The sequence below is a fragment of the Microcaecilia unicolor genome, chromosome 1, assembly GCF_901765095.1.
Source record: "Microcaecilia unicolor chromosome 1, aMicUni1.1, whole genome shotgun sequence".
In the NCBI taxonomy this organism is placed as follows: Eukaryota; Metazoa; Chordata; class Amphibia; order Gymnophiona; family Siphonopidae; genus Microcaecilia; species Microcaecilia unicolor.
This window is the reverse complement of record NC_044031.1, coordinates 45,504,191-45,518,984: the sequence shown is the minus strand read 5'-3', so window position 1 is coordinate 45,518,984 and position 14,794 is coordinate 45,504,191. Positions and strand designations below refer to the sequence as shown.

The 14,794-nt window shown below is 40.8% G+C and overlaps 1 protein-coding gene across 1 annotated transcript in view; it reads left to right on the top strand.

The window, feature by feature from the left end:
* Window positions 1-14,794, top strand: part of MYO1G (myosin IG) — a 367,932-nt gene that overhangs the window by 190,431 nt on the left and 162,707 nt on the right. Inside the window, exon 15 of the mRNA XM_030196702.1 lies at window positions 12,807-12,973. Coding sequence (XP_030052562.1) covers window positions 12,807-12,973 — 167 coding nt within the window. The remainder of the gene's footprint in view (window positions 1-12,806; window positions 12,974-14,794) is intronic.

Here is a 14,794-nt window from a genome sequence, read left to right as displayed (position 1 = left end):
TGCTCTTCTTTATGTATATCACCGTCTTTAAATAACTGCTGTGACCACTGTAAATTAGTACTAAACAATGATGATGATGGTGTAATTGATGTAAATTAAGAGATTAGAGACGACTGAGTACAACATAGAAGATAGGAAAAAGAGTGTATGTATTGAATGAATGAGACGAGGCTAGGATATTAGGGTTTTAAAGAATATTTACACTTTTTGTACCTTGAAGTATATTTACTTATTTGTTGCATTTGTATCCCACATTTTCCCACCTATTTGCAGGCTCAATGTGGCTTACATAATACCGTCAAGGCATTTGCCCAGTCGGTTGATAGCAAATACAAGGTTGTATAGTGATCGAATGAGGTATATGTTATTATTATTTATTACATTTGTACCCCGCGCTTTCCCACACAATGCAGGCTCAATGCGGCTTACATAGTAATTTGAAATACAAAGTGGAGGGTCGGAAGGGATGAAGATTGTGTGTTGTCCAGTTAGGTATGCTGTGTTTCTGGGTGAAGAGGTTTACGTAGGATCGTTGGGGTAGGCCTTTTTGAAGAGGTTGGTTTTTAGTGATTTCCTGAAGTTCAGGTGGTCATGTATTGTTTTCACAGCTTTTTTTATGTTTAATAAAGAAGTTTGATATAATATATACGGATATAAGTGAGTTCCTTGGTCAGTAGATAATAATATGTAATCAGATTGGAATTTGGGAACTCAATAAAGATTTGATGCATATTCATAAGGGATATTCTAAAAACCCAATTGGCTATGCAGATCCTTTGGCTCTGGTTCAGAGCTGTACACTAATCCTGCTTAGACCACATTGTTTGTTGTTGGGGTTTTTTTTTTAGAATTAATGTTCTGCTAGATGAACTCACTCTTTGATGCAATCCATGCAAGTGGATAAGCAATCACTTACTGTATGCACCGTGGTAACCAGATCCAGTAAAGACGTCACCTGATTGTCTCCTAGAGGTTGGATATCAAATTTAGAAACTGTGTAGGCAGATAACTGTATTTGGAACACTGACATTTCATGCTTTGTTGAATTAGAATATAACATTTCTGTATAAGGTTCTCCAGGAGGAAGCTCAGTCATACATCCTGATGGGGAAGAGAGAGCTTGAATTCAGCCTCTCTCCGGAAAGTATTAAAACGATGTCTGTTTTAAAGGGACAACAGCGTTATTGGGTTCTTGTGGCACTAGGACATGCTTCATTGTACAATGAGTGAAAAATGCTGCTACAACACGTTTTCTTGTAGGGGAAGTGCACAGTGAGGCAACAAGCTGCAAACCACCACATACATCAGCTTTCTTTTTAAATGTATTAATAGCAGGCTTTTGTATGGTATTGGGATAAATGTAATTTTAAACTGGTCTAAATTGATTTTGCTTTAAGTTTATTTTATAAATTTGTTTACTGTTTTATTGTGCCATGTTTTAAAATTCTATCCTGCTTATAATCGAAATAGAAAAACGCCTATTTTGTGACCCAAATCGGGAGATAGACGTTTATCTCACAAAAATGAATAAAGCGGTATAATCGAAAGCCGAATTTGGACGTTTTCAACTGCACTCCGTCGCGGATGCGGACAAAATTGATGGGGGTGTGTCGAAGGCATGGTGAAGGCGGAACTGGGGCGTGGTTATCGGCCGATCAGAGATGGACGCCTTTCGCCGATAATGGAAAAAAAAATGTGTGTTTGTAGTGAGAATTTAGGGCACTTTTCCTGGACCCTGTTTTTCCACGAATAAGGCCCCAATAAGTGCCCTAAATGACCAGATGACCACTGGAGGGAATCGGGGATGACCTCCCCTGACTCCCCCAGTGGTCACAAACCCCCTCCCACCACAAAATATGCCGTTTCACAACTTTTTATTTTCACTCTCAAATGTCATACCCACCTCCCTGGCAGCAGTATGCAGATCCCTGGAGCAGTTGTTAGGGGGTGCAGTGGACTTCAGGCAGGTGGACCCAGGCCCATCCCCCCCACCTGTTACACTTGTGCTGGTAAATGGGAGCCCTCCAAACCGCCCCCCAAACCCACTGTACCCACATGTAGGTGCCCCCCTTCACCCCTTAGGGCTATAGTAATGGTGTAGACTTGTGGGCAGTGGGTTTTGAGGGGGATTTGGGGGGCTCAACACCCAAGGGAAGGGTGCTATGCACCTGGGAGCTCTTTTACCTTTTTTTTTGTTTTTGTAGAAGTGCCCCCTAGGGTGCCCGGTTGGTGTCCTGGCATGTGAGGGGGACCAGTGCACTACGAATCCTGGCCCCTCCCACGAATAAATGTCTTGGAGTTATTCGTTTTTGAGCTGGGCGCTTTCATTTTCCATTATCGCTGAAAAACAAAAACGTCCAGCTCACAAATTGTCGAATAAAACATGGACGTCTATTTTTTGCGAAAATACAGTTCGGTCCGCCCCTTCACGGACCCGTTCTCGGAGATAAACGCCCATGGAGATAGACGTTTCCGTTCGATTATGCCCCTTCACGTATACTTAACTCCCAGCACTACTCACTTATGAGTTCTTTTATCACAGTGGCAAATTATAAACATATATTCTCGATAGCTTCTCCAATATATATTTAAAAAATATTTTATTTAGACTATCAGACATATTAAGTAAACAAATCGCAGTATTTCACTGATGACTTTGCTTCCATTCCACATAGGTCCTTTTCTTTATAACATTTAAAAAATTTCTTCTAGCTTCCATCTTGTTATCATATCTTAAACATTCTTTAATACTTAACTTACATGACTGGATCCACTGTCAATAAAGCCAGTGTTTCACCACCTTCTTCAGGGTAGCAGTCCAAATCTAACAAGAAAAAATATCAGCCATTAGTAAATTCCCAAGTAGTAACATTTCTTTAATTTCATATATTATTATTATTATTTGTTACATTTGTACCCCACATTTTACCACCTTTTTGCAGGCTCAATGTGGCTTACATAGTACTGTAAAGGTGTTTGCCAATTCGGTTGATAACAAATACAAGGTTATATTGTGGTCAATGAGGTAGGTATGAGTCAACCGTCCTGAGTGTCGAAGGGAATAAGGATTGTCATTGTCCAGTATGATCACTGGATATGCTGTGTTCCTGTGTGTGGGGATTTAAGTAAGATCAGTGGGATAGGCCTTTTTGAAAAGGTGGGTTTTTAGTGATTTCCTGAAGTTTAGGTGATCGTGGATTGTTTTTTACCATTTTTGGGAGTCCATTCCATAGTTGTGCGCTTAAGTAAGAGAAGCTGGATGCGTAAGTTGTTTTGTATTTAAGTCCTTTGCAATTTGGGTAATGTAGGTTAGGTATGATCGTGATGATCCGATTCTGTTTCTGGTTGGTAGATCTATGAGGTCTGTCATGTATCCTGGGACTACACCGTAGATAATTTTGTGGACCAAAGTGCAGATTTTGAAGGTGATCCGTTCTTTGATTGGGAGCCATTGCAGCTTTTCTCGAAGGGGTTTAGCACTTTCAAATCGAGTTTTACCATATATTAGTCTGGCTGCTGTGTTTTGGGCAGTCTGGAGTTTTTTTATGAGTTGTTCTTTACATCCCACAAAGATTCCGTTGTAGTAATCTGCATGGCTTAGGAACACTCACATATGAAGACTCACATAAATTCACAATGTTGCCACTTGCTCTCTGAAACACATTCTTCCAATATACAGTACAGCCAGTGTCTAGTTGGCGTCTTTAAACTGACACAAGAAAATAGGCAGCTTTCTGATTGGTTCATCGCCATTCAAAGCAATTCCAATTCCACATTTAAACCATGTGGCTGATTTGTGTTTAAACAAAAAATACACAGTTGTTCTTTGTAATTCAAAAAATACTCCAAATTAGCACCCTTCCACTCAACTTGTATATTATCAATCACTCTCCAGCGGATATCTTCCCATGTATGTTTATCCAACCAATGCTGTACCAATGGCGCAGATAACATTTGGTTGACAATCCGAGATGTGTGCTCAGTCAAATGAACTTTTATAGGTCTTGATGTATGACCTACATATATTAAGGAACATAGACACATAATTATGTAAATAATATTACGTGACATACAAACAGTATGTGATCTTGCCATTATTCTTTGTTTCTTTGAGGGTCAGCCCATTCAAGTCCTTCAAATGTAGAAGAACACCATTGACATTGTTTACATTGAAAATGTCCCAGAGATTCATTTGAACAATCCACATAATCAATACGTTTGAATGTCAAAATCTCTCCTATTGTTTTATTCTCCAATAGGCACAAATAGGGGGATCTTGAAAGAAGTCGCAAACTTGCAAAACATGCAACAAGTCCCTCATCAATGTCACAATTTTAGAACTCAAAGGAGAAAAGGGAAGTACCAACACCAGCCCTCCCACAGGAGGTGGTGAAAATGAAAACAGTAATGGAATTCAAACATGCGTAGGATAAACACAAAGGAATCCGGTTTAGAAGGAATGGTTCCATGGAATCTTAGCAGAGATTGGGTGGCGATGCCGGTAATTGGGGAAACAAAAACGGGAGCTGGGCAGACTTCTACGATCTACGCCCTGATCGTGACTGGATAGAGATGGGCTGAAGTGTAAATTTTAAGGGGGTTCGACATTAGCTTCAGAACTTAGTACAAGAACAGTGCTGGGCAGACTTCTACAGTCTGTGCACTGAGAAAGGCAAGGACAAATCAAACTCAGGTATACATATAAAGTATCACATACCATGTAAAATGAGTTTATCTTGTTGGGCAGACTGGATGGACCGTACAGGTCTTTTTATCTGCCGTCATTTACTATGTTAACACAAATTCTTCTTTCTCCTGTCTCTGATTGTATTGTAATAGTAAATCTCTTTGCGTAAATTTCGCTTTAAAATAGGCTTGTTGAACCAACTTTGCAGGATATCCACGAGCTATAAAATTAGATGACATCACTACAGATTGCTGTTTAAAATCATCCAAGGATGAACAAATCTGGTGCAAGCAGAGAAATTGACTTATAGGCAAAGTTCTCTTTAGACAGTGAAGTAGACTAAGGGTATTCTATAAAAACTTGCATAGATTTGTGAAATACCCTCGACTCGTCCAATCCACACCCATGGCCATGCCCCTTTTCAACTATGTAACCTAGAATTTATGCACATAACATTATAGAAAACGCTTAGACAGTTGAACCATATGGAATCCGGGGGATGATGTCTAAAGCAGCTGCCATATCTACAAAAATTAACCCCCCCCCCACCCCCGGTTTACTAAGCCGCGCCAGCACTGACACAGCCCATTCAACTAAGGCTCCTAAATTTGGCAGAAAATAGATTTAGGGACCTAACTGTGGGGCCATTTTACTAAAGGGTTGCCGTCTGGCAACTTGGAACTATCACCGGCCCAACGCAGGTGTCTTCAGTAGTTCTTCCCCCAGGATGCACCATTTCCGGTGCTAGTGGAAATATTGAAAAAAATATTTCTGCAGGGGGGTTACCTAGCGGTGACGCTGCCCAGCTACCGCTGGGTTAGCGTGGGAGCCCTTACTGTCACCTCAGTGGGTAGCGGTAAGAGCTGCCCCGGAAATGGCCATGCAGCAAGTGCAAACGTACTGCATGGCCATTTAATTTTTAGTTATTTTCACCCGCTGTGGTAAAAGGGCCCTGGTGCATGGAAAAAATGGCCGCCATCGCTAGCTCAGGGCCCCTTTAACTGCAGCTTAGTAAAAGGTTAAGACCTCAGGTTTTTTTTTTAACGTTGGGCCCAATGTTTCTAAATGGGACCAGCTAGAATGTGGTATCCTTCAAGGGTCCACTGGATTAGCAACCCTTTTAATTTATAGGGAAAGGGAAATGAGACTTGATATACCACCTTTCTGAGGTTTTTGCAATTACATTCAAAGCAGTTTACATATATTCAGGTACTTATTTTGTACCAGGGGTAATGGAGGGTTAAGTGACTTGCCCAGAGTCACAAGGAGCTGCAGTAGGAATTGAACTCAGTTCCCCAGGGTCAAAGTGCACTGTACTAGCCACTAGGCTACTCCTATATGATCCTGCTTTGTAAGAAGCTATGAGAGTTGAAGACCAATTTAAGTCTTTATGCTAATGATATTTTGCTGTTTGTACCGTTTTCTATTCAGACAGATATCCAGTCTGGGAAGTTAATTTCTGATTTTCAAGTAATATCTTTGTGTGCTGAAAATGGGCTGGCAATAAACCTTAAAAAAAAGCATTAGTAATAACTACAAATCACACTTAAGATCTGTGATTATATTAAAATATTCAAACAATTTATTCCAGCTTGCAATGAAATGCAATATTTAGGTGTTGTTCAATACCACAAATTGTCTTTTTGATCACATGTAAATAAAGTGATCTGCAATATCTTTTAAACTGCATATGATACCAAGGCTTCATATGTTGTTAGACTCATCTTGATTTTCAAATTGCTGTTCAATTATTGACTCATTTTTATTTAGACTACTGTAATGTGATTTATCTTAGACTTCTAGATGTAGTCATTAAATAACTACAGGTGGCACAGAATGCTGCAGCAAACACCACAGAAGGTGATCTCTCCACAGGAGAACCAAAGACAAACGAACAACAGTGGATCCAATAAGAGTCCTCTCACAGTGGGCGTCCTTCAAAACAAGGTCTTTATTCAAAACAATCAATCAAACAACCCGACATGTGACGTGTTTCGGCCAAAAGGCCTGCGTCAGGGGTCTATTGATCCTTTATGTGAAATACCTTGAAAATCAGATGGCTCTCAGTAAATAAATTATTAACAGAGATATTTTGTGCTTTCACTCGTCGGCTCCCCACCATCCTCAGATCTTTTCGAAAATTATTGGATCCACTGTTGTTTCGTTTGACAGAATGCTGCAGCTCATATCGTCACAGGCTACTGGAAGTATGATCATATTTCTCCATTATTAGTAGAACTCCTCTGGTTTCTAGTGAAGCACCATTTACAATTTAACATTTTGGGAATGGTGTTTAAAATTCCATCTTCTTTATGTGTTGTGAATCTAGATTACCCCATGCAACTATATGAGCTTTTTTGTAATTTATGCTCCAGTTAAAGAGTTTCTTGGCAGCCGCTCATTAGGGTGTACTAAGAAACAGCCAACTATCAGCTGCTGTATTCTGTAAGAGGATTTTCTGGCTTTCAGAAAGGATTAGAAGACACATTTATTTGAGATGTATTATGCACAGTTTTAATGGTGTTGTTTTATGACTATATTTGGGATTGTATGTATTTGTTTTAATTATGTATGTTTTAGATGTATATCTCAAAAGTGGAAAGACTGAAACTCTAGATCTATGATTAAGCAAACACTATAGTGAAGAGTCCAGTAATAATTTTTAACAGTACAAAATACTTGTTTAAAAACGAGGAAAAGACCTCAAAACACCCAAATGCCTACTTTAATTTTGAGCGTCATTAGCTGGGGTCGTGGTATTCATCATTGATCAGAAAAGCCTCATGACTTTTCTTTATTTCGATTAATATATTTTATCATACTTTACTTGTCCTTTATTAAAATAAATATTTCTTTATTTTTGAAACAAAAGGTCTAACTTCTTTGACCATATATTTAAGATTGTCTTGCACAAAACATTTTTTTACAGACAATTTGTGGAGCAAAAAAGTCGAGCATTTATCTGACACCTGACGGCAGCCAGATCCGCTTCACTTTGTCGGCTTCTTCAGGGGTTGTGCATCGACAGTTACAACAAAAAGGATAGTGTCATTCTTTTAATGATCACATTTTATCCCACTGGCGGTTTGCTCTACAATGTGTGATAAAGTATGATAAAATATATTAATTGAAATAAAGAAAAGTCACAAGGTTTTTCTGACCAATGATGAATACCATGACCCCAGTGGAGGAGTGGCCTAGTGGTTAGGGTGGTGGACTTTGGTCCTGGGAAACTGAGGAAGTGAGTTTGATTCCTGGCACAGGCAGCTCCTTGTGACTCTGGGCAAGTCACTTAACACTCCATTGCCTGCCGCATTGAGCTTTGAGCCTGCCATGAGTGGGAAAAGCAAGGAGTACAAATGTAACAAAACAAAACAATGCTGAAAATTAAAGTGGGTGTTTTGAGGTCTTCTCCTCATTTTTAAAGAAGTATTTTGTAGTGTTAAAAAATTATTACTGGACTCTTCACTATAGTGTTTGTTTTAGATGTACACCACCTAGATTTACAAGGATAGGTGGTTTTAGAGATATATTAATTGAAATGAATTGAAATTCCTATTGCACAGCCTTCTGACAATCACCTGGAAGAATTCAGAAAAACAATGTGTCCCACTCTCCATGCCAAATGTGAACCTCGCTATAAATTATAATAGCTCAGGGACAAAGCCTAGAATTTGCTGAGCCATTCAGAATTGAAAATAGCACTTTGACTGATCATTATCTTCCTGCCAGCCTTTTTATATAGTTCATTAGCCCTGAAGGCCCCAGTCTGGGCATCCCGAACCTGTCATCAGCTGTCTGCAGAAGAGACTCGGGGTATTTAGACTGCTAATAGCTCCAGCACTTCCTAGACCTTGGACATAATAGTGAAACAGAGCAAATAATCGGTGCTGGTGGTGTTTAAGATTGCATTACTCTAAAAGGAGCAGGCAGCGTCACTCACACTCACACTATCAACGCCTCTCAGGAGGCAAAGATTTTCTCGCCTTCCCAAATACAGATGCTTTTCCTCACCTTCCTAAACACAGATGCATTGCCACTACATTTCACACACCAATGAATTCTTTGCCCTCAGCTCCTGTCTCTGGCTCTCAGTCTTATTCATTCTTAGTTTCCCTCTCTTATTTATTTATTTATTGCATTTGTATCCCACATTTTCCCACCTCTTTGCAGGCTCAATGTGGAATGAATGATGGAAATGTATAGGAGAATATACATTTAGTATAACATAAGGATCTTGGGTACTTTGATAGTGATGAAACATGATAGTAGAGTAACAAGCAAATGTTGTAAGTCAATTCTGGATATATGTGTAGGGATTCACATTCGTTGATCTTTGTGGTATGCCTTGTTAAAGAGATGAGTCTTCAGTAGTTTGCGGAAGTTAGTTAATTCGTAGATCGTTTTCAAGCTGCATGGCAGCTCATTCCAAAATTGTGTGCTCAAGTAGTGCCATTTCACAGCTTCTTAGATGATGTAAATAACTGGTTATACATCTTATATGTCTAGAAATCATTGTGCTCTCTCCCCCCCCCCCCCACCCCTCCTCCCCAAGCCCCAACATACCTATTCCAGCTCCACATTGCAAGTTGCCAGCTATACCCACTGTCCTATTTAGGATTTCTGCTTTCCCTGGAGCCCAATTAACAACTGCGGGACATCTCCAGTCAGGCAGCCTCTTGCATGATTCCCTTTAGTGAATGATTTATATTCCATTCTTTCTATCCCTTGGTTCTTTCAAAATGCTATGTTTTCTATGTATACGCCATTGTATCAAAATGCTTATTTATTACGATTTATTTACCGCCCTTTTGAAGGCATTCACTCAAGGTGATGTACAGCAAGAATAAGTCAAATGTAGGCAATAGACAATTACAGCGGTAAAAAGTATTCAAATAACAGTACATATTCCCCAGGATTCTATATATCACGCCTTAATTTTCATGTGGAAATCAAAGCGTATTTTAAAACAATGCGCGTAACTTAATTGGTTAACTGGCTAATTAGCGCTGTCAATTAGATGTTAACAAGCAATTATCAGCATCATTCATTCACAAGCATCTAGAGATTTTTCCACTATTTTGAATCCCCTCTCGGCTTTCTTGTTAGTTCAATCGCTGCAGTGATAGCTGTTGGTTGGAAGTCATTCACCCCTACAATCAAGGAGGTTTGATTGACAGGAGATGGCATCACATGACAAGGCTGAAACCATCTACACCAAGGACGTTAATTGCTCCCCTATGCAGCAGCTACCATCTTGATACACTCAAAATACATTACTTTGTATGGTGGCAAGCTCCGTCTACTGGCTTTAGGCCAGAAAATGGGCCAAGCACACTCCCACCATTTCCTGTCAATTAAACCTCCTTGCCTACAATCATAGAGCCTCAATCCAGCCACTAGGTGTCGTTTCTGCTTATCCACTCCTACCCTAGCTGAGATCATTTTCAACCATCTTTCTGACTTCATATGCAACTTTCTTTAAATTACTCCCTTTATTTTCTAACTCCTAATACTCTCTTATTTATCTATAGATTAATCTTTGCTTATACCCTATGCTGTCTATTAAAATGTTTTATTGCATATTGTGTTGACATTGTAAAGTAGCATACTATGCCAATCGGTTCGCTTTACTCATACTACCCCACTACTCAAGTCACTTCACTGGCTCCCTATCCGTTTTCGCATCTTGTTCAAACTTCTTCTACTAACCTATAAATGTACTCACTCTGCTGCTCCCCAGTATCTCTCCACACTCGTCCTTCCCTACACCCCTTCCCGTGCACTCCGCTCCATGGATAAATCCTTCTTATCTGTTCCCTTCTCCACTACTGCCAACTCCAGACTTCGCGCCTTCTGTCTCGCTGCACCCTACGCCTGGAATAAACTTCCTGAGCCCCTACGTCTTGCCCCATCCTTGGCCACCTTTAAATCTAGACTGAAAGCCCACCTCTTTAACATTGCTTTTGACTCGTAACCACTTGTAACCACTCGCCTCCACCTACCCTCCTCTCTTCCTTCCCGTTCACATTAATTGATTTGATTTGCTTACTTTATTTTTTGTCTATTAGATTGTAAGCTCTTTGAGCAGGGACTGTCTTTCTTCTATGTTTGTGCAGCGCTGCGTACGCTTTGTAGCACTATTTAAATGCTAAATAGTAGTAGTAGTAGTAACCATACCTTGTATTGTCATTTGAATATTTTTACTGCTGTATTTGTCTGTTGCCTATGTTTGACTTATTCTTGCTATATACCGCCTTGAGGGAGTTCCTTCAAAAAGGCGGTAAATCAGTCCTAATAAATAAATAAATACTGCACAATGACTGATTCACTTCCTTTAAACAGTTGCCTCTGCAACATTCTCAAAACCAGCAGATCTGTGGAGCAGAAGACCTGATTCAGGAATCAGACTCAGGTCTCTTCACATGGTACTACATAGTACTAAGACACAGGCCAGCCCACTGGCATCAGTGGCGTAGCTACGTGGGGCCACGGGGGACTGGGCCCCCCAAAATTTGCTCTGGGCCCCTGGTTGGCTGGCAGGGGTCCCCAAACCCTGCCAGCTGAAGACTTTGTCCAGTTCTGGTCTGTGGCAGCGCCGCTGCATTGTCTGCTCTGCTGTCTCTTCCCTTCACGTTCCGGCATGCTCCTTTTAGTGAAATTGAGCACTCAGTTTCACTAAAAGGATCATGCCAGATGTGAGGGGAAAAGAGAGCACGGGCAATGCAGTGGCGCCAGAGACCAGCGCTGGATGAAGTCTTCAGCTGGTGGGGGTTGGGGACTCCCGCCAGCCAAGGTATTTGTGGCATCGGTGCTTCAGCTGGCAGGGGTTGAGGACCCCAACCAGCCAAGATGTACAGCGGCTACAGTGGGTGTGGAACGGCAGGGCGGCGAATGAGGTGGCAGCGGCGAGGCAGTGGAGGCGGCAGCAGGGCAGTGACCAAAATGTGCCCCCCACCTTGGGTTCTGGCCACCCTCCCACCTCGAGGTCTGACTATGCCCCTGCCCTGCACTCCTCCCCCCACTGATCTTTTTAACAGTAACTGGAATTTATTTTTATTTATTTTTTATTTGTAGCATTTGTACCCCACATTTTCCCACTGATTTGCAGGCTCAATGTGGCTTACATTTGCCGTAATGGCGGTTACCATTTCCTGGTAACAGAATTACAAATGGCATTGCATTAGGTGCATACATACATACATGGTGCATGCATACATGGTAAAGAAGAATACGTTATGGTATTGCATATTATTTCATGAGTGAAAGATTGGATTGTAGTATACATTAGTTCATCGACTATAGAGAGACCATAATCGACATAAGGAATGAAGTGGTAGTGCTTGATCATTATTAACAAAGAGGTTATTCATTCAAGTGAAAAAGAGTTCGGTTTTCTAGTTCATGTGCAGTTTTATTATTTACTGTTGAGGATGGATGTTATTGGTATGCCTTCTTGAACAGTTCAGTTTTCAGTAGCCTTCGGAAGATAGTTAGGTCTTGCATTGTTTTTATGGCCTTCGGTAGTGCGTTCCATAGTTGTGTGCAGACGTAGGAGAAACTGGTTGCGTATGTGGATTTATATTTTAGCCCTTTACAGTTGGGGTAATGGAGATTGAAGAATGAGCGTGCTGATCTTTTTGCATTCCTAATAGGCAAGTCTATAAGGTCTGACATATAGGCCGGGGCTTCCCCGTGAACGATTTTGTGGACCAGGGTGCAAACTTTAAACGTAATTCGTTCTTTTAATGGGAGCCAGTGCAGTTTTTCTCTTAGGGGCTTGGCGCTTTCGTATTTCGCTTTCCCAAATATGAGTCTGGCTGCTGTGTTTTGGGCGGTTTGAAGCTTCTTAATGATTTATTCTTTGCATCCGGCGTAAATGGCATTGCAGTAATCTAGATGGCTTAGTACCATTGATTGTATTAGGCTGCGGAATATTTCCCTTGGGAAGAAATGTTTGATCCTTTTAAGTTTCCACGTTGAGTAGAACATTTTCTTTGTGGTGTTTTTCACATGGTCTTCGAGTGTGAGATTTCGGTCAATTGTGACTCCCAGAATTTTCAGGCTGTCTGAGACCGGAATTGACTTCACAATGTGTGTTTGTTTTTCTCTTTTACAGGAGCCATACTACGTGCGCTGTATAAAGCCCAATGAAGTCAAGTCTCCTGTCCTCTTCGATGATGAGCGGTGTCGCCACCAAGTGGAGTATCTGGGTCTTCTAGAAAATGTGCGGGTGCGGAGAGCAGGCTTTGCATACCGACAGCCCTATGACAGATTCCTTCTCAGGTACAAGCACAGTGATCCATTTTCTCTTTTTCCCATAATATTCAAAGCCTGGGCATGTACACTTGATTTAGAGGGAGGAAAGTAGTTTTTGGTTCCCCAAAGAAACAGACAATAATCACAGGCACAAAATACGAAAAGAAAAAAAAAAAAAAAAAAAAAGGAAAATTAGGCTTTCCTTTATCCAATGCGTCCAACTCATAGTTGGCAAACAAAATAAGGTCAGCATCTGAGCTGAAAACTCAAAATAAGATAGTTCCAAAAAATATGGCCCATTTTTCTCAGTGTTTCTTCAGAGTTCATCAGTCACGCATCATAGTAACAGGTTCCACTCATACACTCATCACCTTATACATGCGTCATGACCCAGGTGATATGCAGATCAGTGTTTTTACAGCTGAGTAAGGATCTAGTATTGACATTTCTTTTTGATTAGTGTTTGGTTACAGGAAAGGTTCCAGAACAGAAATGGGCAGATATTGTCTCATTCTGATTATACCTGGGTTAAGTGCAGAGCTGGTTTTAGACATTCAAGGGCCCAGAACAGAAACTGGAGAGGGGGCCCCAAAGCTGGTCTTCAGCCTATGCCTTCTTCAGCTTGAAGCAGGCTTGGGGGACCCCTGTAGTATGGTGGCCCAGAGCCATTGCCCTGTTTAAGTGACTGACTGTTTGTGACCCCGGGCAACAATGGAAATCACACCCATTTCACCAGGTTCTCAACCGTTAGGCTACTCCTCCACTGGTGATGCATGGAATGGCTTGAGGAGGAGGATGAGGAGGAAACGATAACAATGTGACAGGACTCAAGAAATAGTTTGCTAACACAGGGGACCTCTAGTTGAGAGGAAAAGAAGCTAAATCCAGAAACCAAGTAGACTGGGTAGTACTGCACCAGGAAAGGATATAGAGCAGACTGGATAGGCCTGTGGTCATATGTGTACTATTAAGAACGATATTCAGTTTTTTAAGTTTCCTGGTGTGGTGTCAGTATTTCCATTCAGAATGATTTAGGGAAGAGGTACACTTTGTTCGATTGAACCGGTCTGATGTGCCTTCCTCTTGTCTGCCATGCAAGCCATAAATGTTAATTTGTGGTTCTGTTGCTTCCTTATTCTCCATGCTGCACCTGGATTTCTGGAAAGTGGCTTCAATTATATCATTTCAGTCACAACTCCAGATTGTGCTCCTGTTCTCAACTAGGAAGGTGTGAAAGCTTAAGAACATAAGAACATAGGTGTTGCTATACTAGGACAGACCAAAGGTCCATCAAGGCCAGCATCCTGTTGCTAACAGTGGCCACTCCCGGTTACAAGTACCTGGCAAGATCCCAAAACAGTACAATACATTTTATGATGCTTATCTTAGAAATAAGCAGTGGATTTTCCCCAAGTCCCTTTTAATAATGGCTTATGGACTTTTCTTTTAGGAAATTATCCAAACCTTTTTTGAACCCCGCTAAGCTAACTGCTTTTACCACATTCTCTGGCAACAAATTCCAGAGCTTAATTAAATGTTGAGTGAAGAAATATTTTTTTCTGATTTGTTTTAAATTTACTACTTTGTAGCTTCATTGTGTGCTCCCTAGTCCTAGTATTTTTGGAAAGAGTAAATAAGCAATTCACGTCTACCCATTCCACTCCACTCATTATTTTATAGACCTCTATCATATCTCCCCTCAGCCGTCTTTTCTCCAAGCTGAAGAGCCCTAACCACTTTAGCCTTTCTTCATAAGGAATTCATCCCATTCCCTTTATCATTTTCGTCACCCTTCTCTATACCTTTTCTAATTCCACTATATCTTTTTTGAGATGCAGTGACCAGAAT